The sequence below is a fragment of the Pocillopora damicornis genome, chromosome 7 (assembly GCF_964200805.1).
Source record: "Pocillopora damicornis chromosome 7, jaPocDami1.2, whole genome shotgun sequence".
In the NCBI taxonomy this organism is placed as follows: Eukaryota; Metazoa; Cnidaria; class Anthozoa; order Scleractinia; family Pocilloporidae; genus Pocillopora; species Pocillopora damicornis.
Genome location: NC_142676.1, coordinates 22,922,153 through 22,949,228, shown reverse-complemented (window position 1 = coordinate 22,949,228; position 27,076 = coordinate 22,922,153). Strand labels below are relative to the sequence as shown.

At 37.9% G+C, this 27,076-nt stretch overlaps 7 protein-coding genes and 3 long non-coding RNA genes across 13 annotated transcripts; 3 read left to right on the top strand and 7 right to left on the bottom strand.

The window, feature by feature from the left end:
• Window positions 1-451: 451 nt before the first annotated feature.
• LOC149043194 (uncharacterized) lies at window positions 452-2,386 on the bottom strand. Of its 2 annotated transcripts, none has more exons than XM_089212324.1 (2): window positions 1,771-2,386; window positions 452-1,475 (listed from the first exon to the last, which is right to left on the bottom strand). In XM_089212324.1, exons 1-2 carry the CDS (start codon window positions 1,809-1,811, stop codon window positions 752-754), a joined length of 765 nt encoding a protein of 254 aa, XP_089068450.1. In that variant the 5' UTR covers window positions 1,812-2,386; the 3' UTR covers window positions 452-751. The 2 variants fall into 2 exon arrangements, with proteins under 2 accessions (XP_089068450.1, XP_089068449.1); XM_089212323.1 differs by having other exon boundaries at window positions 452-1,478; window positions 1,771-1,920.
• On the top strand, window positions 2,129-4,107 carry LOC149043193 (uncharacterized). The gene is made up of 2 exons (XR_016188448.1): window positions 2,129-2,240; window positions 2,339-4,107. It is a non-coding gene; the product is annotated as an uncharacterized LOC149043193 (long non-coding RNA).
• On the bottom strand, window positions 3,683-5,709 carry LOC149043192 (uncharacterized). The gene is made up of 2 exons (XM_089212330.1): window positions 5,502-5,709; window positions 3,683-4,880 (listed from the first exon to the last, which is right to left on the bottom strand). The coding sequence occupies exons 1-2, from the start codon at window positions 5,540-5,542 to the stop codon at window positions 4,166-4,168; spliced, it is 756 nt and encodes a 251-aa protein (XP_089068456.1). The 5' UTR covers window positions 5,543-5,709; the 3' UTR covers window positions 3,683-4,165.
• A 1,578-nt stretch (window positions 5,710-7,287) lies between these two features.
• Window positions 7,288-9,223, bottom strand: LOC149043191 (uncharacterized). The gene is made up of 2 exons (XM_089212327.1): window positions 8,809-9,223; window positions 7,288-8,512 (listed from the first exon to the last, which is right to left on the bottom strand). The coding sequence occupies exons 1-2, from the start codon at window positions 8,847-8,849 to the stop codon at window positions 7,789-7,791; spliced, it is 765 nt and encodes a 254-aa protein (XP_089068453.1). The 5' UTR covers window positions 8,850-9,223; the 3' UTR covers window positions 7,288-7,788.
• Window positions 9,156-12,198, top strand: LOC149043190 (uncharacterized). Its single transcript, XR_016188446.1, has 3 exons — window positions 9,156-9,325; window positions 10,509-10,586; window positions 11,292-12,198. It is a non-coding gene; the product is annotated as an uncharacterized LOC149043190 (long non-coding RNA).
• On the bottom strand, window positions 10,728-13,321 carry LOC113669293 (uncharacterized). 2 transcript variants are annotated; one of them, XR_016188443.1, is made up of 3 exons: window positions 12,564-13,321; window positions 10,981-11,931; window positions 10,728-10,933 (listed from the first exon to the last, which is right to left on the bottom strand). XR_016188443.1 is itself a non-coding variant. In XM_089212320.1 (2 exons), the coding sequence occupies exons 1-2, from the start codon at window positions 12,602-12,604 to the stop codon at window positions 11,217-11,219; spliced, it is 756 nt and encodes a 251-aa protein (XP_089068446.1). In that variant the 5' UTR covers window positions 12,605-13,321; the 3' UTR covers window positions 10,728-11,216. The 2 variants fall into 2 exon arrangements, 1 of the variants encoding a protein (XP_089068446.1); XM_089212320.1 differs by having other exon boundaries at window positions 10,728-11,931.
• Window positions 13,322-15,435: 2,114 nt separating this feature from the next.
• LOC149043189 (heat shock protein beta-1-like) lies at window positions 15,436-17,491 on the bottom strand. 2 transcript variants are annotated; one of them, XM_089212325.1, is made up of 2 exons: window positions 16,917-17,491; window positions 15,436-16,624 (listed from the first exon to the last, which is right to left on the bottom strand). In XM_089212325.1, the coding sequence occupies exons 1-2, from the start codon at window positions 16,955-16,957 to the stop codon at window positions 15,898-15,900; spliced, it is 768 nt and encodes a 255-aa protein (XP_089068451.1). In that variant the 5' UTR covers window positions 16,958-17,491; the 3' UTR covers window positions 15,436-15,897. The 2 variants fall into 2 exon arrangements, with proteins under 2 accessions (XP_089068451.1, XP_089068452.1); XM_089212326.1 differs by having other exon boundaries at window positions 15,436-16,621.
• Window positions 17,275-18,255, top strand: LOC149043188 (uncharacterized). The gene is made up of 2 exons (XR_016188447.1): window positions 17,275-17,386; window positions 17,485-18,255. It is a non-coding gene; the product is annotated as an uncharacterized LOC149043188 (long non-coding RNA).
• A 575-nt stretch (window positions 18,256-18,830) lies between these two features.
• Window positions 18,831-20,961, bottom strand: LOC149043187 (uncharacterized). The gene is made up of 2 exons (XM_089212316.1): window positions 20,668-20,961; window positions 18,831-20,028 (listed from the first exon to the last, which is right to left on the bottom strand). Exons 1-2 carry the CDS (start codon window positions 20,706-20,708, stop codon window positions 19,314-19,316), a joined length of 756 nt encoding a protein of 251 aa, XP_089068442.1. The 5' UTR covers window positions 20,709-20,961; the 3' UTR covers window positions 18,831-19,313.
• A 2,197-nt stretch (window positions 20,962-23,158) lies between these two features.
• On the bottom strand, window positions 23,159-25,257 carry LOC149043186 (uncharacterized). The gene is made up of 2 exons (XM_089212321.1): window positions 24,687-25,257; window positions 23,159-24,390 (listed from the first exon to the last, which is right to left on the bottom strand). Exons 1-2 carry the CDS (start codon window positions 24,725-24,727, stop codon window positions 23,661-23,663), a joined length of 771 nt encoding a protein of 256 aa, XP_089068447.1. The 5' UTR covers window positions 24,728-25,257; the 3' UTR covers window positions 23,159-23,660.
• Between the last annotated feature and the right edge of the window lie 1,819 nt (window positions 25,258-27,076).

Sequence of the window (27,076 nt, the reverse complement as noted above, 5' to 3'; positions counted from 1 at the left end):
ATTTTGGCCGTTTTACGGCTAACGGTTAACCCCATTGGGACCCTCCTCTATGTTATCAGGATATGAACAAAAACTAATACATTAGGTTTCGTTTGAATATAATTCTTCATCTATTTCAACTGCGCGCCCCGTTTTCATTAGATTACAGTTTGAGAAACAATCCGGGTCGCGTATAAACAACTTAAGCAAATTCAAAGAAAGGTTTCTTTTCTAGTTTTGTAGGAATAAACCCAAAAAACAGAAATACGCTGGTGTTAAAACTTTATTGAATTAATTCATTTAAATTGTCGAGGGATTAATTTAAATGACAGCACTAATGTCATACCACGCATAAAGAGATAGTTTCAGAATTGAAACAGAAAAAGATAACAATTAAATCTTTTCGACTAAAAAAAATATAAGCTCAGAGTATATTACTCCCGATGAAAGTTACAAAAATAGTACAATAATGTTTAAATATGAAAGTTTTTGTATGAATTCAATTATAATCATAAACATTTTAATTAAAAACTTAATCATAACATAACTGTGTCAGTTTTGACTGTATTTTTCATTCAACAGAACAAAGGTCTTCACACCTCTCCTCTATTACTTTGCTACTTTTGTCATACGTCAAATAAGCGCTTTTTAAGTTTCTACTACTTCAGTGCTGGTCAAGGGCTTAGTTTTTCTTACATGAAATAGTCAACTGTACTGAAATTAATCAAACACCATTGGTACATTTTGGTCTTCTCGTTCTTAAGTGATCGAATTACTCTTCAGTTTCTGCTGTTTCACCGCTGGTCGAGGGCTTTGGTTCATCCTCTGGTTCATCTGTCTCCATGGTAATGTCTACGGCTCTCTCGCTTAGCAACAAAGCAGGGTCACGTGATGCTTCAATCGTCAGTAGGCCTTCCTTTGACAATCGTGACGACACCGAACCAAGAACTACGTCATTGGGCAGCACAATGCGGCGACTATAATCACGTGACCGGTAAACCTCGCCATCTTCCGATTTGTGTTTCCCACTGACACTTAACTCATTTCCGCGGATCTGTACCTTGATCTCCTCTGGCTTAAAGCCACTGACATCCAACTTAATTTCAAATTTCCCGTCATCCTCCTTCTCTTCCACCCGTTTTGAGCCCTCAACGACGAGGACACCGCCATCTTGGGTAGTGCGAGACGTCACGGTAGTTGGATCGATATCTTGTGGTAGTTTAAAGACTCTCTTGAACTCACTTGTGTCAAATCCATCTTCTCTCTCTGAGCGATGCTGCCCATGTAAGGTCACCTTGTCGCTATCAACTTCGAGTGTGATGTCTTCCGGTTTGTACTGGTTTAGTGGGACAGAAGCGATCTTCACTGCTCCCTTGTGGGACTGTTGCTGTCTTTTATGGCAGTAAGGGTTGCCGACTTCTTGTTCATATGCCAATGCGATCTCTCTCCACAGATTGTGGAAAAAGTCGAAACCTCCAGGCACTCCTTTGTAGTAACTGCTAAAAAGAAGAAAAGCAAAATTTTTAAAATGACATACGCAGAAAAAAAAAGGAGCATCTTTTAAGTGTATAAACAGGTAGAAATATTTTATTCTTATCTATTCGTAGCCGTGACTTCTCCAACGAAACTTCAGGAATACTCTCACAGACAATAATAATTAAGTATATTAGCACTTCCCTCGATATCGAATGATTCATTAGTGTTAGAAGATAGATACATTACTCAAGCATAGATAAATAGATTTACCAAGGATCTACACTGAGATTTGTATCGAAATAATTAGGAACTCACTTGCACGGATGATAAGCTGGAAATCTGAAAACGAGAGCCATATTTTTCCTCTGTTGAAATTTCTCTTTTGCTTCCTGTAGTTTGTAGTTACTTCTTTCTTCTTGGATCTCCGAAGTCTTCTTAAGAACTGTTGATCACTCGGCGAAAAGCGTCCATATATACTCGTGGCTTTTATTCTAGAACGATCCATCGTTGCTAAAATTAGGGGATTTGTCAGTGCCTCGTAAGAATGACTGGTTGCCTTTTTATCCTGACTCAGCAGCTCAAGCGCAAGGTAGAAATTTCCCGAAAATCCTAGAAAGTTTTTTAGCAGGAGCGAAATGGACACTGGGAGACATATGACGTCATTTTGCAATATGGCGGACAAGTAACAAGAATATTTCGTCGATCATGCTACGATTACAAAAGAATTTCTCTGCGAAAAAGTGCATAAAATTTTCTTTTGAGAAACTTTGGCTGGAGAATCATAAGTAAGTTTTGTACGGCGCCTCCTGAACAACGAATAAGGTATTAAGGTCAGTGGCTTCACTGTCTTGGAGTCTGTTTAGCTCCACGTACTTTATTTCAGGTTACCGGCGGCGTGGAAGGATTCATTGAGATGAAGGCTTTTGGTTTTGGGGCATTGTGGTGTGCCTGATAGTGTTATTTTCCTGGTGAGGACACTCTTATGCCTGTGGGTCAAGTGGTGGCTGACATTTTGCCTGCGCCTCATGGAATCTTTTGCTAATAATTCTGCCATTTTGCAAGGTCATCATGAACATTTCGTATGACAACGTTCTCAGGCTGCTTGGGTTACACATAAGGCGGTGAGATAATTAAAAATGTAAAGTTATTTATGATGCTGTGGTATTTCATTATTAAGAAAGCACGGCAGCAAGGACAGTCGTCAGTTCGATTAATTCAATGCATGCTTGTCAAAAATGTTCACAGAATTTAAACTGGAATATTCTTTCTAACTTTTTGAGAGTGTCAGGTCCTTTTTGATAAATTTCAAAATTTCATTACATTATTTTTGCTTTTGAAGTCAATGAAATATCTGAACCTGTGCACCCAGTAAAATTGCAAATTAGAGGCAGGTAACTCAATATCTGTGGCCATAACATCAATATGCATATTCCCCATACTGTTTTCTGTACAATTCCTAAGGTGCTGGCAAGAGGAATTTGTTTATCAATCAAGAGCTATAGTTTATGATCATTTCCTTTATTCTTGCTACCTAAATGTGTGATTTGGGGAGTGAGATTTTCGGAGAATTTAGAGGCTAGTCACTCAAAGGGGTCTAAGGGTTAATAACTCAAAAGAGCATGAAAAATAAAAATATAGCCAAGTTTGATTTCAATGTGAGTTTTGCTAACTCTGTTTCACACAGATATGGTAATCTTTACTATAATTTTATTTTTTGGGTGCGACAAGATGTTAAATAAGCATTTATAAAATGTTGAATTGGAATGAATTGATAAGATCCTTCTGGGATCATACAGATGCTTTGCTGACAGCTTATCCCCTCAACAGCTGCCACTTGAGGTCTGTTTAAGACAGTTTTAGAGAATTTTCAATATTCCAATAAAATTCTGTGGATCCATTCGGATTGTTTTTAGTAATGCTGATCATATAGGGGAGGACTGGAGCTAAATATTTTGTCCAAGGTAATGACTTAATGACTTGCCTCTTCATTCTGTAGGTCTTTGGGAGACAAAAACTTGGGGTGGATTTTGACACAAACATAAATTCCCTGTGTCATTTCTTGAACAAATTGTGATGGATTACTTGCTGAAATATGAGCAAGTCTTGCTTTCCAGTAGCAAATAAATTTAATGCCTTGTCTCTGTGACAGATTAAGTGGAATGTCACATTTAAGTTCTTTTGCCTTACACTTAGTAGGACTTTCTGGATGAGACCAAGAAAACAATTATGATGTTTTCAAATATTTATTGCATAATTTCCTTCCCTAAAATAACTTTGAAACAGCCAAAAATAAGTTACATTTATGAAAATAAAGTGCACTGTTAATACTGAATAAAGGGGTAAGTTTCTAACTAATAACAGGGTAGTTAGGTATTATTATTAACTGACCCTAATCTGAACCCCATCACTTTGAGGAATGGCTAATGCTTGAAATGTCAGCTTTTAAGCTCTTTATGGTAGCCCCTCAGTTGATAATACTAAATTACCCTGTAATGTTGCTAACTTCATTTACAATGCTTTCATATTGTTTTTTTCCCTTTGAAGTATATAATTCTAACAAAAGTTGTCAAATATGTAAAGTCAAACTAGATATGTTATTTGCATCATTTATAACCTTGATAAAAAACGATTTTCATGAAACTTTTCTTGCCTGAATTAATCAACTGTACCAACATTTATCAATTAGTCATCTCTTTCGCACAAACTCGATCTACTCTAATTTGGTGTCTGCTGGTTCATCTCTGGTGGAGGGCTTCGGTTCATCCTCTGATTCATTTGTTTCCAGGAGGACATCAACCGCTCTCTCGCGCGGTAATAAGGCGGGGTCACGTGATGCTTCGACCATCAGCAGGCCTTCTTTTGACAAGCGTGATCTTACTGAACTGACGACGACGTCTTCAGGCAGCAGAACACGGTGACTGAAGCCACGTGACCGATTGGCCCTACCATCTTCTAATGTGCGTTTTCCACTGACAATTAACTCTTTTCCATGCAGCTGAATCTTTATCTCTTGTGGCTTAAAGCCACTGACATCCAACTTGGTCTTAAATTTTCCGTCATCCTCTTTCTCTTCCACGTGCTTTAAGCCCTCTATGATGAGGACGCTGCCATCTTGAGTAGTGCGTGACGTGACAGTAGTCGGATCGACATTTTGCGGAAGTGGAAAGACCCTCTTGAACTCCCAAGAGTTGAATCCATTTTCTCTCTCTAAACGTTGCTTTCCATGTAGGGTTACCTTATCGCTATCAACTTCAAGTGCGATGTTTTCAGGTTTGTAGTGCCTCAGTAGAAGAGACGCAATCTTTACCTTTCCCTCGTTAAACTGTTCGTGCCCCCAGTAGCCGACTTCTTGTTCATATGCCAAAGCCATCTGTCCCCATTGATCGTGGAAAAAGTCGAACCATCCAGGCTCTCGATTATTGTAACTGTAAGATAAAGAAAGGAATAAGTCATCGGAAACGCTCAAATACTTACGTGAGGGTGACAAAGGATTCATAGGTGACATGTGATTAAGGTCAGAATATTGATATGTAACGCGTGAATTTTACAGAAAGGCGAGAACGATTCGTGAAGTTATAAACCAGCGTGAGGCGTGATTACCCTCCTGAAATATATGTCTTTTTCGGTAAAAAAACTCAGGATTTCATGACACCTTGTACACAAGAAGAGAGATTTGAAGTTTTCCTTTAACATACTTGACGCGTTAATTTGTTTATAAAAGGTACCCCCGCCTCACTACAGTAAACGTGTACCAAGTTTCATGGAATTGTATTCACATTTTACGTGGATGCAGTACAGTTTAAGAAATAGACGATAATCTAAGATTTACTGTAAGGCGTGCATGGGTCAAATTGTGCTCTTACCGAAAGTAATCTACCCAGAAAATCGAACACAATTCTATGGAAAGATTAAAGTCCGTTATAATATAAATTCCACCTAAGCTAAGCCCTTGCGAAATTTATACCACAGTGAAAGCGGTCACTTTTTCCTTGATTTCCTCTTGCATTATCAAATATATCTTTATATGGATTTTTTTAAAAACTTACTTGCCTTGTTGATAGGTCGGAAATGGGAAAGGAAAAGCCATGCTGTCTTATTTTTGAACTTCTTCTGTAGGTACTTGACTTCTTGTTTCTTCCAGGACTTCTGGAAGTTTTGTAAATTGTTGATCGCTCCACAAAGCTTCCCTTTTATATGCTTTGGACGATCCATGTCCACTAAATTTAAACTCTTTGTCAGTACTTCGTAATTATGACGGAAGACGAATTTATCCTGATACAATGTGACTGGACGAAAATGAGCATATTTTTAATTTTAACTGGAAAGAGCGAGTTGATTCTGGAAACTGAAAGACGTAAAGAGACCCAAAATTATAAAATTAACATTAATGCTCCCAAAAAAGATGCTGAGAAAAGCTGAAGTCATTCCAAAATCAACAACAACCTCATGAAGGCAAAATGGCGAAAATGCAAATTGCACTTTCAACAGCGATCTTTTCTTGTAAAAAACCCAAAATAACTAAAATAATATGTACGCAAACCTAACAAAAAAATCGGCGGTTGTCAGAGACAAAATTAACCAGTACAGTCTCTTGCAAAGACGTTGTTTTGCTACAATCAGATAGATGACAAGGGTATTGCTAGAAATCGCCACAGCAGGGAGAAACCAGCCCAAAGTACTGATCAAATCTCCCTTCATGCTCAAGAAACTCAAGAGACCGCGCGGTTTAACTGGTTTTGACTGACTAAAACAAACCTCGACGTAAGATCTTCGAGAAGTACGAGTACGTGACAAACAAAAATAAACTTAGTAAATGCCAGATATGAGTTGTTTGTCGTTTAATTTTCAGCATTGTTTAAAGTAACTTGTTTAAGTTTCTCCAATTTCCATTTCATTATGGTATTGTTAGTCCAACCCTTATTGTCTTTGACAGTTTTAAGGGATGACTGGTATCGCTAATTCAAAGAAGTTCGCTCTTTATCAAATTTCATATTGAATGAAGTTTCCGAAATGATTCTATGCAGGGTACAAAGTGATAGAAAGGTTATTGTGAAAAGTTGGGTTTCGTTTGGACTAAACACCATTAAATAGATGAGAATCAATCGCGATTTGTCGCTTAACCTCATTTCCAATGGAGTTTCTGGATGGAAACAAAGCCTGTTTACTCAACGATTTGTATAGGTAATCGCATGGGGCCGAGTAAAATTAAAGATTAATATCACGCGTGTTTTCAGAAGTTGCTGAAAACACAAGTGAGATTAATCCTCGATTTTACGAGGACCCATTGCGATTACTCGTTAATGAAATAGAGGCGAAAAATACTGAATTTATGAATGCGCTCTTGAGTAATCAGTCACAGGAAGCCATTTAATGTTGACAAAGAATCAATCGCCACAAACGCGCGAATGAGGTAAGTTTAAATTTTATTTTTGCACAAACATACCAGGGCATTGAAAACCAGGCCTGCTGACAAACTTTCAACTTTTTGGCAACAACTACTCAATAGCATAAGCTGTTGCTAGGCAACCTGAGGACCAATCGGCAGCAAGTAATTTTGCCCTCTTCACAAGCAAAATTAAGAAAAAATACCCTCTTCATTATTGACCAATCAGCATTCAGTTATTTTTCCCCCTATGCTATTAGGATATGAACAAAAACTAATACACGAGGTTTCGTTTGAATGTAATTCTTCATCTATCTCAACTGCGCGCCCCGTTTTCATTATATTTCAGTTTTAGAAAGAACCTGGGTCGCCTATAAACAAATTAAGCAAATTCAAAGAAAGGTTTCCTTTCTAGTTTTGCAGCAATAAACCCAAAAACAGAAATACACTGATGGTTTTAAAATTTATTGAATTAATTCACTTCAATTGTCGAGGGCTTAATTTAAACGACAGTATTAATATCATACCATGTATAAAGAGATAGTTTTAGAATTGAAACAGAAAAAGATAACAAATATTCTCGACTAAAATAAATAATAAGCTCAGAGTCTATTACTCCCGATAAAAATTGCAAAAATAATACAATAATATTTGAATATGAACGTTTTTGCTTCAATTCAATTATAATCATAAACATTCTAGTTGAAAACTTAATCATAATATAACTTTGTCAGTTTTGACTATATTTTTCATTGAACAGAACAAAGATCCTCGTATCTCTCATCTGTTACGTTGCTACTTTTGTCATACATCAAAGACGCGCTTTTTAAGTTTCTGCTATTTCAGTACTAGTTAAGGGCTTAGTTTTCCTTACATGAAATAATTAGCGGCAATAAAGTTGATCAAATACGATTGGTACATTTTGGTCTTGTCGTTCTTAAAAGATGAAATTACTCCACAGTTTCTGCTGTTTCACCGCTGGTGGAGGGCTTTGGCTCATCCTCTGGTTCATCTGTCTCCATGGTAATGTCTACGGCTCTCTCGCTTGGCAACAAAGCAGGGTCACGTGATGCTTCAATCGTCAGCAGGCCTTCCTTTGACAATCGCGACGACACCGAAGCAAGAACTATGTCATCAGGCAGCACAATGCGGCGGTTATAATCACGTGACCGGTAAACCTCGCCATCTTCCGATTTGTGTTTCCCACTGACACTTAACTCGTTTCCACAGATCTGTACCTTGATCTCCTCTGGCTTAAAGCCACTGACATCCAGCTTAATTTCAAATTTCCCGTCATCCTCCTTCTCTTCAAGCCGTTTTGAGCCCTCAATGACGAGGGCGCCGCCATCTTGAGTAGTGCGTGACTTTACGGTAGTTGGATCGATATCTTGTGGTAGTTTAAAGACTCTCTTGAACTCGCTTGTGTCAAATCCATCTTCTCTCTCTGAGCGATGCTGCCCATGTAAGGTCACCTTGTCGCTATCAACTTTGAGTGTGATATCTTCAGGTTTGAACTGGTTTAGTGGGACAGAAGCGATCTTCACTACCCCCTTGAGAGACTGTTGCTGTCTTTTACGGCAGTAAGGGTTGGCCACTTCTTGTTCATATGCCAATGCGATCTCTCTCCACAGATCGTGGAAAAAGTCGATCCCTCCAGGCACGCGGTTGTAGTAACTGCAACACGGAAGAAATCAAAATTTTTAATATGATAGTCGGAAAAAAAAACACTCGCGCTTCTCCTAAGTGTCTAAACAGGTAGAAATATTTTATTCTTATGTATTCGTAGCCGTGACTTCTCCAACGAAACTTCAGGACTACTCTCACAGACAATAATAATGAAGGATATTGGCACTTCCCTCGATATTGAATGATTCATTAGTGTTAGAAGATAGGTACATTACTCAAGCATAGATAAATAAGTTTACCAAGGATCTACACTGAGATTTATATCGAAATAACTAGGAACTCACTTGCACGGATGATAAGCTGGAAATCTGAAAACGAGAGCCATATTTTTCCTCTGTTGAAATTCTTCTTTTGCTTCCTGTAGTTTGTAGTTACTTCTTTCTTCTTGGATCTCCGAAGTCTTCTTAAGAACTGTTGATCACTCGGCGAAAAGCGTCCATATATACTCGTGGCTTCTATTCTAGAAGGATCCATTGTTGCTAAAATTAGAGGACTTGTCAGTGCCTCGTAAGAATGACTGGTTGCCTTTTCATCCTGACACAGCAGCTCGAGCGCAAGGTAGAAATTTCCCAAAAATTCTAGAAAATTTGTTAGCAGGAGTGAAATGGACGCTGGGAGAGGTATGACGTCATTTTGCAATATGGCGGATATGTGGGAAGAATATTTCGTCGATCTTGCTGCGATTACAAAAGAATTTGTCTGCGAAAAAGTGCATAAAATTTTATTTTAGGGAAAATTTGGCTTGATAAACATCAGTAACTTTTTTAACGGCGTCCCCTACGCCACAAATAAGGTATTAAGGTCAGTGGCTTCACTTTCTTGGAGTCTGTTTAGCTCTACTTACTTTATTTTTAGTTACCGGCGGCGTAGAAGGATTCATTGAGATGAGGGCTTTTGGTTTTGGGGCATTGTGGTGTGCCTGATAGTGTTATTTTTCTGGTGAGGACACTCTTATGCCTGTGGACCAAGTGGTGGCTGACATTTCGCCTCACACACGATTATATTATAGCTGTGCGCCTCATTGAATCTTTTGCCAATTATTTTGCCATTTTGCTTGTTCATCATAAACATTTAGTATGGTAACGTTGTCAGGATGCGTGGGTTACGCATTAGGGGATGAGATAATTAGAAAGGTAAAGTTATGATGCTGCGGTATTTCATTATTAGTAAAGCATAGCAGCAAGGACAGTCATCTGTTCGATGAATTCAATATATGACAGTCAAAAATGTTCACAGAATTTAAACTGGAAGATTCTTTCTAACTTTATGAGTGTCAGGTGGTTTTTGAGAAATTTCAAAGTTAAGTTGGTTTTTAGGTCAATGAAATATCTGAACCTGCACACTCAGTAAAACTGCAAATTAAAGGCAGGCAACTTAATATCTGTGGCCATAACATCAATATGCATATTGTCCATACTGTTTTCTGTACAATTCCTAGGGTGCTGGTGAGCGGAATTTGTTTAACAATCAAGAGCTTTAGATTGTGATCATTTCCTTTATTCTTGTGACTGAATGTGTGATATGGGGAGTGAGATTTTAGGAGAATTTAGATGCCAGTCACTCTAAGGGGTCTGAGAGTTAATAAGTGAAAAGAGCGTAAACAATAAAGATCAATTCAAGGTTGATTTCAATGTGTGTTTTGCTAACTCTGTTTCACAGGAGGTGTGGTAATCTTTACTATGATTTAATTTTTTTTGTTTTGACAAGATGTTAAATAAGCATTTATTAAATGTTGAATTGGAATGAATTTGATAGATTCTTTTGGGATCACACTGATGCTTTGCTGACAGCTTATCCCCTCAACAGCTGCCACTTGAGGTCTGTTTAAGACAGTTTCACAGAAGTTTCACAAAGTTTCAATATTCCAATAAAATTCTGTGGATGCACTCATATTGTATTAGTAATGCAAATGATTTAGGGGAGGACTGGAGCTTAATATTTTGTCCAAGGTAATGACTTAATGACTTCCCTATTCATTCCGTAGGTCTATGGGTGACAAACAGTTTGGGATGGATTTTGACACAAACATAAATTCCTTGTATCATTTCTTGAACAAATTGTGGTGAGTTACTTGCTGAAATATGAGCAAGTCTTGCTTTCCAGTAGCAAATAAATTTAATGCCTTGTCTCTGTAACAGATTAAGTGGAATGTCACATTTACGCTCTAAATGGGACTTTCTGGATGAGACCAAGAAAACAATTATGATGTTTTCAAATATTTATTGCATAATTTCCTTCCCTAAAGTAACTTTAAAACAGCCACAGTTAAAACTGAGTAAAGGGGAAGTTTGTAAAGAATCTGTAATGCTGTGTCTGTGGGAATAATAACAGGGTAATTAGGTATTATTATTAACCGACCCTAACCTGAACCCCATCACTTTGAGGAATGGCTAATGCTTGAAATGTCAGCTTTTAAACTCTTTATGGTAGCCACTCAGTTGATAACACTAAATTACCCTGTAATGTTGCTAACTTCATTTACAATTCTTTCATATGCTTTTTTCCTTTGAAGTATATAATTCTAACAAAAGTTGTCAAATATGTAAAGTCAAACTAGATATGTTATTTGCATCATTTATGACCTTGATAAAAAACGATTTTCATTAAACTTTTCTTGCCTGAATTAATCAACTGTACCAACATTTATCAATAAGATTCATATACTATGTCATCTCTTTCGTACAAACTCGATCTACTCTAATTTGGTGTCTGCTGGTTCATCTCTGGTGGAGGGCTTCGGTTCATCCTCTGTTTCATTTGTCTCCAGGAGGACATCAACCGCTCTCTCGCGCGGCAATAAGGCGGGGTCACGTGATGCTTCGACCATCAGCAGGCCTTCTTTTGACAAGCGTGATCTTACTGAACTGACGACGACGTCTTCAGGCAGCAGAACACGGTGACTGAAGCCACGTGACCGATTGGCCCCACCATCTTCTAATGTGCGTTTTCCACAGACAATTAACACTTTTCCATGCAGCTGAATCTTTATCTCTTCTGGCTTAAAGCCACTGACATCCAACTTGGTCTCAAATTTTCCGTCATCCTCTTTCTCTTCCACGTGCTTTAAGCCCTCTATGACGAGGACGCGTCCATCTTGAGTAGTGCGTGACGTGACAGTAGTCGGATCGACATTTTGCGGAAGTCGAAAAACCCTCTTGAACTCGCATGTGTTGAATCCATTTTCTCTCTCTAAACGTTGCTTTCCATGTAGGGTTACCTTGTCGCTATCAACTTCAAGTGCGATGTTTTCAGGTTTGAAGTGCCTCAGTAGAAGAGACGCAATCTTCACCGTTCCCTCGTTAGACTGTTCCTGCACCCAGCAGCCGACTTCTTGTTCATATGCCAAAGCCATCTGTCTCCATTGATCGTGGAAAAAGTCGAACCATCCAGGCTCTCGATTATTGTGGCTGTAAGATAAAGAAAGGAATAAGTCATCGGAAACGCTCAAATACTTACGTGAGGGTGGCAAAGGAGTCATACGTGACATGTGACTAAGGTCAGAATATTGATTTGTGACGCGTGAATTTTACAGAAAGGCGAGCGCAATTCGTGAAGTTATAAACCAGCGTGAGGCGTGATTACCCTCCTGAAATATACGTCTTTTTCGGTAAAAACCTCAGGATTTCATGACACCTTGTACACAAGAAGAGAGATTTGAAGTTTTTCCTTTAATATAATTGACGCGTTAATTTGTTTATAAAAGGTGTAGTTAACGAGATTGGTACCCCCGCTTCACTACAGTGAACGTGTACCAAGTTTTATAGAATTGTATTCACATTTTACGTGGATGCAGTACAGTTTGAGAAATAGACGAGAATCTACTGTGAGGCGTGCATGGGTCAAATTGTACTCTTACCGAAAGTACTCTACCCGGAAAATCGAACACAACTCTATGGAAAGATTAAAGTCCGTTATAATATAAATTCCACCTAAGCTAAGCCCTTGCGAAATTTATACCACAGTGAAAGCGGTCACTTTTTCCTTGATTTCCTCTTGCATTATCAAATATATCTTTATATGGATTTTTTTAAATACTTACTTGCATTGTTGATAGGTTGGAAATGGGAAAGGAAAAGCCATGCTGTCTTATTTTTTGGACTTCTTCTGTAGATACTTGACTTCTTGTTTCTTCCAGGACTTCTGGAAGTTTGGTAAATTATTGATCGCTCCACAAAGCTTCCCTTTTATATGCTTTGGACGATCTATGTCCAATAAATTTAAACTCTTTGTCAGTACTTCGTAATTATGACGGAAGACGAATTTATCCTGACACAAAGTGGCTGGACGAGAATGAGCATATTTTTAATTTTAACTGGAAAGAGCGAGTTGATTCTGGAAACTGAAAGATGTAAAGAGACCCAAAATTGTAAAATTAACATTAATGCTCCCGAAAAAGATGCTGAGAAAAGCTGAAGTCATTCCAAAATCAACAACAACCTCATGAAGGCAAAATGGCGAAAATGCAAATTGCACTATCAACAGCGATCTTTTCTTGTAAAAAACCCATAATAACTAAAATAATATGTACGTAAACCTAACAAAAAAATCGGCGGTTGTCAGAAACAAAATTAGCCAGTACAGTTTCTTGCAAAGACGCTGTTTTGCTACAATCAGGTAGATGACTAGGGTGTTGCTAGAAATCGCCACAGCAGGGAGAAACCAGCCCAAATTTTCTGCCTCCATGCTCAAGAAACTCAAGAGACCGCGCGGCTTAACTGATTTTGACTGACTCAAACAAACCTCGACGTAAGATCTTCGAGAATACGAGTACGTGACAAACAAAAATAAACTCAGTAAATGCCAGATATGAGTTGTTTGTCGTTTAATTTTCAGCATTGTTTAAAGTAACTTGTTTAAGTTTCTCCAATTTCCATTTTCCAAGTTTCCGAAATGATTCTATGCAGGGTACAAAGCGATACAAAGGTTATTGTGAAAAGTTGGGTTTCGTTTGGACTAAACACCATTAAATAGATGAGAATCAATCGCGATTTGTCGCTCAACCTCATTTCCAATGGAGCTTCTGGATAGAAACAAAGCCTGTTTACTCAACGATTTGTATAGGTAATCGCATGAGGCCGAGTAAAGTTAAAGATTACTAGACCCTGTGAGCAAGGTAACTGGGATACCTGGATGGTACTGGATCCTTGGAATCAAGGGTAGTGATACTACGGGTGTCGGACTAGTATACTGAAATAGTGCGCTCAAGTCTGGTTAAGGGTATACACCTATTTCAAAACATAGGCATGCTATGCATGCAAGAGTTACTTTTTTGTAGGGTGGGTGGATTACTTGAAACTGTGTGAAAATGTGGGAAAGAACGAAAATGTCGAATTACCTCACACACAGGTATTTTGTGGTAGATTATGTGTGTTTTGCGAATAAATGTTACCAAAAATAAACTGTATTGGTGCCACGGATACCTGTTAGTACAAAATGCAGACAGCAGACTGCAAACCGGATACAAAATATAGACTGCGGACAGCAGAGTGGGTACAAAATGCAGACTTAGAATCTGAAGAGTTTTTACGTCTGGTATATAATAACATGTCATCTTACAGCTTACCGAGCGTCACGCAATCGCTTTTCTGCGATCTGCCTTCACGATTATTTGCACTATTGTGGAAAATTCCTGGCCCATTTCTTGATGAAAATCGATCGTAATATAATTTCAAGCCTTTAATATAGTCTTCTTACTTTGCGCGCGAGTTGGTTGGTGTGATGTCTGTACAGATTTTACCAACGTAATAAAAGTAGATGACGTGAATAACAGTAATGGTAAAGCAAGCTTAAAACGGCAGAAATCGCCAGAAACTACAACGGATACACAGGGTATGAGTAATATTTATTTATTTTATGAGAAAAATGTTTATATTTCGAAATATTTATCGTTGTAAATCGACCATATTTCGTTCCCTGTACACTGTTATCGTAGCTACGTTCCCTGGCATCAAGTGAATCCAACATGCCGTCTTTCTTTACTATCAGTTTGCATCCGTTAGAGTTTTGTTCTTTAGTCTCACGGTAAGAGTGTTGTTCAACAGATTGCATAGAGTATATGCAGTTTGGTTTCAGATTTTGCTTTTTACAACAAGTGTACGTTTTTCAACTAAGACATTGGCATACTTGGCATACAAGGCATTCAAGGCTTTCATGGCTTTCAAGCGTTGGCGACTCAATCCGTTCGAAAATTACCGCTCAATAACATCTTTTAGCGTGGATTGGCCGCGAGCAATACGACTTGTGTATGCGTCTGTAAGTATTTTGAGCGTTTGCGCCGTGACACTCCGGGTGATCGTAATCTAAATACGTTGAAATATAAAACGACTGACAAAGGAGTTTTATACGTCAAATACGTATACGTTTTATACGTCCCGTGGTTCGTCATGTGACCCGGCCCTGTCTGTGCATGACAACGTCAATCATCATCAAGATAACACTCGTGATCAGCATGTGAACACTTCATTGGATCACAGTTGGTTGTCATGGTGTTGAGAGCCCAACGACCACTGGGTACTATTGCGCAATTTTTCCATTTTATGGCGGAGGAAAAAAAAAAAAAACTTTTTGGCAACAACTACTCGATAGCATAAGCTGCTTCTCGGCAACCTCAGGACCAATCGGCAGCAAGTAATTTTGCCCTCTTCACAAGCAAAATTAAGAAAAAATACCCCATTCATTATTGACCAATCAGCATTCAGTAATTTTTCCTTCTATGTTATTAGGATATGAACAAAAACTAATTCACGAGGTTTCGTTTGAAGGTAATTCTTCATCTATCTCAACTGCGCGCCCCGTTCTCATTATATTTCAGTTTAAGAAACAATCTGGGTCGCCTATAAACAACTTAAGCAAATTCAAAGAAAGGATTCCTTTCTAGTTTTGTAGCAATAAAGCCAAAAACAGAAATACAATGAAGGTTTTAAAAATTTATTGAATTAATTCACTTCTATTGTCGAAGGCTTAATTTAAACTACAGTACTAATATCATACCATGTATAATATTTTCGACTAAAAAAAATAATAAGCTAAGAGTCTATTACTCCCGATAAAAATTACAAAAATAATACAATAATATTTGAATATGAACGTTTTTGCTTCAATTCAATTATAATCATAAACATTCTAGTTGAAAACTTAATCATAATATAACTTTGTCAGTTTTACTATATTTTTCATTGAACAGAACAAAGATCCTCATATCTCTCATCTGTTACGTTGCTACTTTTGTCATAAATCAAAGACGCGCTTTTTAAGTTTCTGCTATTTCAATACTAGTTAAGGGCTTAGTTTTCCTTATATGAGATAATTAGCCGCAATAAAATTGATCAAATACGATTGGTACATTTTGGTCTTGTCGTTCTTAAAAGATGAAATTACTCCACAGTTTCTGCTGTTTCACCGCTGGTGGAGGGCTTTGGCTCATCCTCTGGTTCATCTGTCTCCATGGTAATGTCTACGGCTCTCTCGCTTGGCAACAAAGCAGGGTCACGTGATGCTTCAATCGTCAGCAGGCCTTCCTTTGACAATCGCGACGACACCGAAGCAAGAACTATGTCATCAGGCAGCACAATGCGGCGGCTATAATCCCGTGACCGGTAAACCTCGCCATCTTCCGATTTGTGTTTCCCATTGACACTTAACTCGTTTCCACGGATCTGTACCTTGATCTCCTCTGGCTTAAAGCCACTGACATCCAGCTTAATTTCAAATTTCCCGTCATCCTCCTTCTCTTCAAGCCGTTTTGAGCCCTCAATGACGAGGGCGCCGCCATTTCGGGTAGTGCGTGACGTCACGGTAGTCGGATCGATATCTTGTGGTAGTTTAAAGACTCTCTTGAACTCGCTTGTGTCAAATCCATCTTCTCTCTCTGAGCGATGCTGCCCATGTAAGGTCACCTTGTCGCTATCAACTTTGAGTGTGATATCTTCAGGTTTGAACTGGTTTAGTGGGACAGAAGCGATCTTCACTGCTCCCTTGTGGGACTGTTGCTGTCTTTTACGGCAGTAAGGGTCGCCAACTTCTTGTTCATGTGCCAATGCGATCTCTCTCCACAGATTGTGGAAAAAGTCGAAACCTCCAGGCACTCCTTTGTAGTAACTGCTAAAAAGAAGAAAAGCAAAATTTTTAAAATGACATACGCAGAAAAAAAAAGGAGCATCTCTTAAGTGTATAAACAGGTAGAAATATTTTACTCTTATCTATTCGTAGCCGCGACTTCTCCAACGAAACTTCAGGAATACTCTCACAGACAATAATAATGAAGGATATTGGCACTTCCCTCGATATTGAATGATTCATTAGTCTTAGAAGATAGGTACATTACTCAAGCATAGATAAATAGATTTACCAAGGATCTACACTGAGATTTGTATTGAAATAGTTAGGAACTCACTTGCACGGATGATAAGCTGGAAATCTGAAAACGAGAGCCATATTTTTCCTCTGTTGAAATTTTTCTTTTGCTTCCTGTAGTTTGTAGTTACTTCTTTCTTCTTGGATCTCCGAAGTCTTCTTAAGAACTGTTGATCACTCGGCGAAAAGCGTCCATATATACTCGTGGCTTTTATTCTAGAACGATCCATCGTTGCTAAAATTAGGGGATTTGTCAGTGCCTCGTAAGAATGACTGGTTGCCTTTTTATCCTGACTCAGCAGCTCAATCGCAAGGTAGAAATTTCCCGAAAATTCTAGAAAGTTTTTTAGCAGGAGCGAAATGGACACTGGGAGACATATGACGTCATTTTGCAATATGGCGGACAAGTAACAAGAATATTTCGTCGATCATGCTACGATTACAAAAGAATTTCTCTGCGAAAAAGTGCATAAAATTTTCTTTTGAGAAACTTTGGCTGGAGAATCATAAGTAAGTTTTGTACGGCGCCTCTTAAACAACGAATAAGGTATGAAGGTCAGTGGCTTCACTGTCTTGGAGTCTGTTTAGCTCCACGTACTCTATTTCAGGTTACCGGCGGCGTGGAAGGATTCATTGAGATGAAGGCTTTTGGTTTTGGGGCATTGTGGTGTGCCTGATAGTAATATTTTCCTGGTGAGGACACTCTTATGCCTGTGGGTCAAGTGGTGGCTGACATTTCGCCTGCGCCTCATGGAATCTTTTGCCAATAATTTTGCCATTTTGCAAGGTCATCATGAACATTTAGTATAACAACGTTCCCAGGCTGCGTGGGTTACACATTAGGCGGTGAGATAATTAAAAATGTAAAGTTATTTATGATGCTGTGGTATTTCATTATTATTAAAGCACGGCAGCAAGGACAGTCGTCAGTTCGATTAATTCAATGCATGCTTGTCAAAAATGTTCACAGAATTTAAACTGGAATATTCTTTCTAACTTTTTGAGAGTGTCAGGTCCTTTTTGATAAATTTCAAAATTTCATTACATTATTTTTGCTTTTGAAGTCAATGAAATATCTGAACCTGTGCAATCAGTAAAATTGCAAATTAAAGGCAGGTAACTCAATATCTGTGGCCATAACATCAATATGCATATTCCCCATACTGTTTTCTATACAATTCCTAAGGTGCTGGCAAGAGGAATTTGTTTATCAATCAAGAGCTTTAGTGTATGATCATTTCATTTATTCTTGCTAGCTAAATGTGTGATTTGGGGAGTGAGATTTTCGGAGAATTTAGAGGCTAGTCACTCAAAGGGGTCTAAAGGTTAATAACTCAAAAGAGCATGAAAAATAAAAATATAGCCAAGTTTGAATTCAATGAGAGTTTTGCTAACTCTGTTTCACAGAAGGTGTGGTGATCTTTACTATCATTTAATTTTTTTTGTTTTGACAAGATGTTAAATAAGCATTTATAAAATGTTGAATTGGAATGAATTGATAAGATCCTTCTGGGATCATACAGATGCTTTGCTGACAGCTTATCCCCTCAACAGCTGCCACTTGAGGTCTGTTTAAGACAGTTTCAGAGAAGTTTCAATATTCCAATAAAATTCTGTGGATCCATTCGGATTGTTTTTAGTAATGCTGATCATATATGGGAGGACTTGAGCTAAATATTTTGTCCAAGGTAATGACTTAATGACTTGCCTCTTCATTCTGTAGGTCTTTGGGAGACAAAAACTTGGGGTGGATTTTGACACAAACATAAATTCCCTGTGTCATTTCTTGAACAAATTGTGATGGATTACTTGCTGAAATATGAGCAAGTCTTGCTTTCCAGTAGCAAATAAATTTAATGCCCTGTCTCTGTGACAGATTAAGTGGAATGTCACATTTAAGTTCTTTTGCCTTACACTTAGTAGGACTTTCTGGATGAGACCAAGAAAACAATTATGATGTTTTCAAATATTTATTGCATAATTTCCTTCCCTAAAATAACTTTGAAACAGCCAAAAATAAGTTACAATTATGAAAATAAAGTGCACTGTTAATACTGAATAAAGGGATAAGTTTCTAAATAATAACAGGGTAGTTAGGTATTATTATTAACTGACCCTAATCTGAACCCCATCACTTTGAGAAATGGCTAATGCTTGAAATGTCAGCTTTTAAGCTCTCTATGGTAGCCCCTCAGTTGATAATATTAAATTACCCTGTAATGTTGCTAACTTCATTTACAATGCTTTCATATTGTTTTTTTCCCTTTGAAGTATACAATTCTAACAAAAGTTGTCAAATATGTAATGTCAAACTAGATATGTTATTTGCATCATTTATAACCTTGATAAAAAACGATTTTCATGAAACTTTTCTTGCCTGATTTAATCAACTGTACCAACATTTATCAATTAGTCATCTCTTTCGTACAAACTCGATCTACTCTAATTTGGTGTCTGCCGGTTCATCTCTGGTGGAGGGCTTCGGTTCTTCCTCTGATTCTTTTGTTTCCAGGAGGACATCAACCGCTCTCTCGCGCGGCAATAAGGCGGGGTCACGTGATGCTTCGACTATCAGCAGGCCTTCTTTTGACAAGCGTGATCTTACTGAACTGACGACGACGTCTTCAGGCAGCAGAACCCGGTGACTGAAGCCACGTGACCGATTGGCCCTACCATCTTCTAATGTGCGTTTTCCACTGACAATTAACTCTTTTCCATGCAGCTGAATCTTTATCTCTTCTGGCTTAAAGCCACTGACATCCAACTTGGTCTCAAATTTTCCGTCATCCTCTTTCTTTTCCACGTGCTTTAAGCCCTCTATGATGAGGACGCTGCCATCTTGAGTAGTGCGTGACGTGACAGTAGTCGGATCGACATTTTGCGGAAGTGGAAAGACCCTCTTGAACTCCCAAGTGTCGAATCCATCTTCTCTCTCTGAATGGTGCTTTCCATGTAGGGTCACCTTGTCGCTATCAACTTCAAGTGCGATGTTTTCAGGTTTGTAGTGCCTCAGTAGAAGAGACACAATCTTTACCGTTCCCTCGTTAGACTGTTCCTGCACCCAGCAGCCGACTTCTTGTTCACACGCCAAAGCCATCTGCCTCCATAGCTCGTGGAAAAAGTCGAACCATCCAGGCTCTCGATTATTGTAACTGTAAGATAAAGAAAGGAATAAGTCATCGGAAACGCTGAAATACTTACGTGAGGGTGGCAAAGGATTCATAGGTGACATGTGATTAAGGTCAGAATATTGATATGTGACGCGTGAATTTTACAGAAAGGCGAGCGCGATTCGTGAAGTTATAAACCAGCGTGAGGCGTGGTTACCCTCCTGAAATATATGTCTTTTGCGGTAAAAAGCTCAGGATTTGATGACACCTTGTACACAAGAAGAGAGATTTGAAGTTTTCCTTTAATATAATTGACGCGTTAATTTGTTTATAAAAGGTGTATTTGACGAGATCGGTACCCCCGCCTCACAACTGTGAATGTGTACCAAGTTTCATGAAATTGTATTCACTTTTTACATGGATGCAGTACAGTTTAAGAAATAGACGATAATCTAAGATTTACTGTAAGGCGTGCATGGGTCAAATTGTACTCTTACCGAAAGTAATCTACCCGGAAAATCGAACACAACTCTATGGAAAGATTAAAGTCTGTTATAGTATAAATTCCACCTAAGCTAATCCCTTGCGAAAATTTATACCATAGTGAAAGCGGTCACTTTTTCCTTGATTTCCTCTTGCATTATCAAATATATCTATGTATGGATTTTTTTAAAAACTTACTTGCATTGTTGATAGGTCGGAAATGGGAAAGGAAAAGCCATGCTGTCTTATTTTTGAACTTCTTCTGTAGATACTTGACTTCTTGTTTCTTCCAGGACTTCTGGAAGTTTTGTAAATTGTTGATCGCTCCGCAAAGCTTCCCTTTTATATGCTTTGGACGATCTATGTCCAGTGAATTTAAACTCTTTGTCAGTACTTCGTAATTATAACGGAAGACGAATTTATCCTGATACAATGTGACTGGACGAAAATGAGCATATTTTTAATTTTAACTGGAAAGAGCGAGTTGATTCTGGAAACTGAAAGACGTAAAGACGTAAAGAGACCTAAAATTGTTATATTAACATTTTATTATGCCCTAAAAAGATGCTGGGAACACCTGAAGTCATTTCCAAATCAACAACAACCTCGTGAATGCAAAGTGGTGGACATGCGAATTGCACGTCCAACAGCGATCTTTTCTTGTAAAAAGCCGATAACAAAGAAAATAATATGTAAGTAAACCTAACAAAAAATCGGCGGTTGTCAGAGACAAAATAAACCAGTACGGTTTCTTACAAAGACGTTGTTTTGCTACAATCAGATAGAGGACAAGGGCATTGCTAGAAATAGCCACGGCAGGGAGAAACCAGCCAAAACTATTGTTTAAATCTTTTGCCTCCATGCTCAGGAAACTCAAGAGACCGCGCGGCTTAATTGATTTTGACTGGTTAAAACAAACCTCGACTCGAGAAGTACGAGTACGGGACAAACAAAAGTAAACTTAATAAATGCCAGATATAAGTTGTTTGTCGTCTAATTTTCAGCATTGTTTAAAGTAACTTGCTTAAGTTTCTCCAATTTCCATTTCGTTATGGTATTATTATTCGATTTATATTATTATTGTTTTTGTCAGTACTTCGTAATTATGACGGAAGACGAATTTATCCTGAGACAATGTGACTGGACGGAAATGAGCATATTTTTAATTTTAACTGGAAAGAGCGAGTTGATTCTGGAAACTGACAGACGTAAAGAGACCCAAAATTATAAAATTAACATTAATGCTCCCAAAAAAGATGCTGAGAAAAGCTGAAGTCATTCCAAAATCAACAACAACCTCATAAAGGCAAAATGGCGAAAATGCAAATTGCACTTTCAACAGCGATCTTTTCTTGTAAAAAACCCAAAATAACTAAAATAATATGTACGCAAACCTAACAAAAAAATCGGCGGTTGTCAGAGACAAAATTAACCAGTACAGTCTCTTGCAAAGACGTTGTTTTGCTACAATCAGATAGATGACAAGGGTATTGCTAGAAATCGCCACAGCAGGGAGAAACCAGCCTAAAGTACTGATCAAATCTTCTCCCTTCATGCTCAAGAAACTCAAGAGACCGCGCGGCTTAACTGGTTTTGACTGACTAAAACAAACCTCGACGTAAGATCTTCGAGAAGTACGAGTACGTGACAAACAAAAATAAACTTAGTAAATGCCAGATATGAGTTGTTTGTCGTTTAATTTTCAGCATTGTTTAAAGTAACTTGTTTAAGTTTCTCCAATTTCCATTTCATTATGGTATTGTTAGTCCAACCCTTATTGTCTTTGACAGTTTTAAGGGATGACTGGTATCGCTAATTCAAAGAAGTTCGCTCTTTATCAAATTTCATATTGAATGAAGTTTCCGAAATGATTCTATGCAGGGTACAAAGTGATAGAAAGGTTATTGTGAAAAGTTGGGTTTCGTTTGGACTAAACACCATTAAATAGATGAGAATCAATCGCGATTTGTCGCTTAACCTCATTTCCAATGGAGTTTCTGGATGGAAACAAAGCCTGTTTACTCAACGATTTGCATAGGTAATCGCATGGGGCCGAGTAAAATTAAAGATTAATATCACGCGTGTTTTCAGAAGTTGCTGAAAACACAAGTGAGATTAATCCTCGATTTTACGAGGACCCATTGCGATTACTTGTTAATGAAATAGAGGCGAAAAATACTGAATTTATGAATGCGCTCTTGAGTAATCAGTCACAGGAAGCTATTTAATGTTGACAAAGAATCAATCGCCACAAACGCGCGAATGAGGTAAGTTTAAATTTTATTTTTGCATAAACATACCAGGGCATTGAAAACCAGGCCTGCTGACAAACTTTCAACTTTTTGGCAACAACTACTCAATAGCATAAGCTGTTGCTAGGCAACCTGAGGACCAATCGGCAGCAAGTAATTTTGCCCTCTTCACAAGCAAAATTAAGAAAAAATACCCTCTTCATTATTGACCAATCAGCATTCAGTTATTTTTCCCCCTATGTTATTAGGATATGAACAAAAACTAATTCACGAGGTTTCGTTTGAATGTAATTTTTCATCTATCTCAACTGCGCGCCCCGTTTTCATTATATTTCAGTTTTAGAAACAATCTGGGTCGCCTATAAACAAATTAAGCAAATTCAAAGAAAGGTTTCCTTTCTAGTTTTGCAGCAATAAACCCAAAAACAGAAATACACTGATGGTTTTAAAATTTATTGAATTAATTCACTTCAATTGTCGAGGGCTTAATTTAAACGACAGTACCAATATCATACCATGGTTAAAGAGATAGTTTTAGAATTGAAACAGAAAAAGATAACAATTCAATATTTTCGACTAAAAAAAATAAGCTCAGAATCTATTACTCCCGATAAAAATTACAAAAATTATATAATATTTGAATATGAACGATTTTGTTTCAATTCATCAATTATAATCATAAACATTCTAGTTGAAAACTTAATCATAATATAACTTTGTCAGTTTTGACTATATTTTTCATTGAACAGAACAAAGATCCTCATATCTCTCATCTGTTACGTTGCTACTTTTGTCATAAATCAAAGACGCGCTTTTTAAGTTTCTGCTATTTCAGTACTAGTTAAGGGCTTAGTTTTCCTTACATGAAATAATTAGCGGCAACAAAATTGATCAAATACGATTGGTACATTTTGGTCTTTTCGCTCTTAAAAGATGAAATTACTCCACAGTTTCTGCTGTTTCACCGCTGGTGGAGGGCTTTGGCTCATCCTCTGGTTCATCTGTCTCCATGGTAATGTCTACGGCTCTCTCGCTTGGCAACAAAGCAGGGTCACGTGATGCTTCAATCGTCAGGAGGCCTTCCTTTGACAATCGCGACGACACCGAAGCAAGAACTATGTCATCAGGCAGCACAATGCGGCGGCTATAATCACGTGACCGGTAAACCTCGCCATCTTTCGATTTGTGTTTCCCACTGACACTTAACTCATTTCCACGGATCTGTACCTTGATCTCCTCTGGCTTAAAGCCACTGACATCCAGCTTAATTTTAAATTTCCCGTCATCCTCCTTCTCTTCCAGCCGTTTTGAGCCCTCAATGACGAGGGCGCCGCCATCTTGAGTAGTGCGTGACTTTACGGTAGTTGGATCGATATCTTGTGGTAGTTTAAAGACTCTCTTGAACTCGCTTGTGTCAAATCCATCTTCTCTCTCTGAGTGATGCTGCCCATGTAAGGTCACCTTGTCGCTATCAACTTTGAGTGTGATATCTTCAGGTTTGAACTGGTTTAGCGGGACAGAAGCGATCTTCACTACTCCCTTGTGGGACTGTTGCTGTCTTTTATGGAAGTAAGGGTTGACCACTTCTTGTTCATATGCCGATGCGATCTCTCTCCACAGATCGTGGAAAAAGTCGAGCCCTCCAGGCGCAGGCACGCGGTTGTAGTAACTGCAGCACCGAAGAAAAGCAAAATTTTTAAGATGATAGTCGAAAAAAAAACACTCCCACATCTCTTAAGTGTCTAAACAGATAGAAATATTTTATTCTTATCTATTCGTAGCCGTGGCTTTTCCAACCAAACTTCAGGAATACTCTCACAGACAATAATAATTAAGTATATTAGCACTTCCCTCGATATTGAATGATTCATTAGTGTTAGAAGATAGATACATTACTCAAGCATAGATAAATAAGTTTACCAAGGATCTACACTGATATTTGTGTTGGAATAGTTAGGAACTCACTTGCACGGATGATAAGCTGGAAATCTGAAAACGAGAGCCATATTTTTCCTCTGTTGAAATTTTTCTTTTGCTTCCTGTAGTTTGTAGTTACTTCTTTCTTCTTGGATCTCCGAAGTCTTCTTAAGAACTGTTGATCACTCGGCGAAAAGCGTCCATATATACTCGTGGCTTTTATTCTAGAACGATCCATCGTTGCTAAAATTAGGGGATTTGTCAGTGCCTCGTAAGAATGACTGGTTGCCTTTTTATCCTGACTCAGCAGCTCAAGCGCAAGGTAGAAATTTCCCGAAAATTCTAGAAAGTTTTTTAGCAGGAGCGAAATGGACACTGGGAGACATATGACGTCATTTTGCAATATGGCGGACAAGTAACAAGAATATTTCGTCGATCATTCTACGATTACAAAAGAATTTCTCTGCGAAAAAGTGCATAAAATTTTCTTTTGAGAAACTTTGGCTGGAGAATCATAAGTAAGTTTTGTACGGCGCCTCTTAAACAACGAATAAGGTATGAAGGTCAGTGGCTTCACTGTCTTGGAGTCTGTTTAGCTCCACGTACTTTATTTCAGGTTACCGGCGGCGTAGAAGGATTCATTGAGATGAAGGCTTTTGGTTTTGGGGCATTGTGGCGTGCCTGATAGTAATATTTTCCTGGTGAGGACACTCTTATGCCTGTGGGTCAAGTGGTGGCTGACATTTCGCCTGCGCCTCATGGAATCTTTTGCCAATAATTTTGTCATTTTGCAAGGCCATCATGAACATTTCGTATGACAACGTTCTCAGGCTGCTTGGGTTACACAAGATAACTAAAAATGTAAAGTTATTTATGATGCTGTGGTATTTCATTATTAAGAAAGCACGGCAGCAAGGACAGTCGTCAGTTCGATTAATTCAATGCATGCTTGTCAAAAATGTTCACAGAATTTAAACTGGAATATTCTTTCTAACTTTTTGAGAGTGTCAGGTCCTTTTTGATAAATTTCAAAATTTCATTACATTATTTTTGTTTTGAAGTCAATAAAATATCTGAACCTGTGCAATCAGTAAAATTGCAAATTAAAGGCAGGTAACTCAATATCTGTGGCCATAACATCAATATGCATATTCCCCGTACTGTTTTCTATACAATTCCTAAGGTGCTGGCAAGAGGAATTTGTTTATCAATCAAGAGCTTTAGTGTATGATCATTTCATTTATTCTTGCTACCTAAATGTGTGATTTGAGGAGTGAGATTTTCGGAGAATTTAGAGACTAGTCACTCAAAGGGGTCTAAGGGTTAATAACTCAAAAGAGCATGAAAAATAAAAATATAGCCAAGTTTGAATTCAATGAGAGTTTTGCTAACTCTGTTTCACAGAAGGTGTGGTGATCTTTACTATCATTTAATTTTTTTTGTTTAGACAAGATGTTAAATAAGCATTTATAAAATGTTGAATTGGAATGAATTGATAAGATCCTTCTGGGATCATACAGATGCTTTGCTGACAGCTTATCCCCTCAACAGCTGCCACTTGAGGTCTGTTTAAGACAGTTTCAGAGAAGTTTCAATATTCCAATAAAATTCTGTGGATCCATTCGGATTGTTTTTAGTAATGCTGATCATATAGGGGAGGACTTGAGCTAAATATTTTGTCCAAGGTAATGACTTAATGACTTGCCTCTTCATTCTGTAGGTCTTTGGAAGACAAAAACTTGGGGTGGATTTTGACACAAACATAAATTCCCTGTGTCATTTCTTGAACAAATTGTGATGGATTACTTGCTGAAATATGAGCAAGTCTTGCTTTCCAGTAGCAAATAAATTTAATGCCCTGTCTCTGTGACAGATTAAGTGGAATGTCACATTTAAGTTCTTTTGCCTTACACTTAGTAGGACTTTCTGGATGAGACCAAGAAAACAATTATGATGTTTTCAAATATTTATTGCATAATTTCCTTCCCTAAAATAACTTTGAAACAGCCAAAAATAAGTTACATTTATGAAAATAAAGTGCACTGTTAATACTGAATAAAGGGGTAAGTTTCTAAATAATAACAAGGTAGTTAGGTATTATTATTAACTGACCCTAATCTGAACCCCATCACTTTGAGAAATGGCTAATGCTTGAAATGTCAGCTTTTAAGCTCTTTATGGTAGCCCCTCAGTTGATAATATTAAATTTCCCTGTAATGTTGCTAACTTCATTTACAATGCTTTCATATTGTTTTTTTCCCTTTGAAGTATACAATTCTAACAAAAGTTGTCAAATATGTAAAGTCAAACTAGATATGTTATTTGCATCATTTATAACCTTGATAAAAAACGATTTTCATGAAACTTTTCTTGCCTGATTTAATCAACTGTACCAACATTTATCAATTAGTCATCTCTTTCGTACAAACTCGATCTAC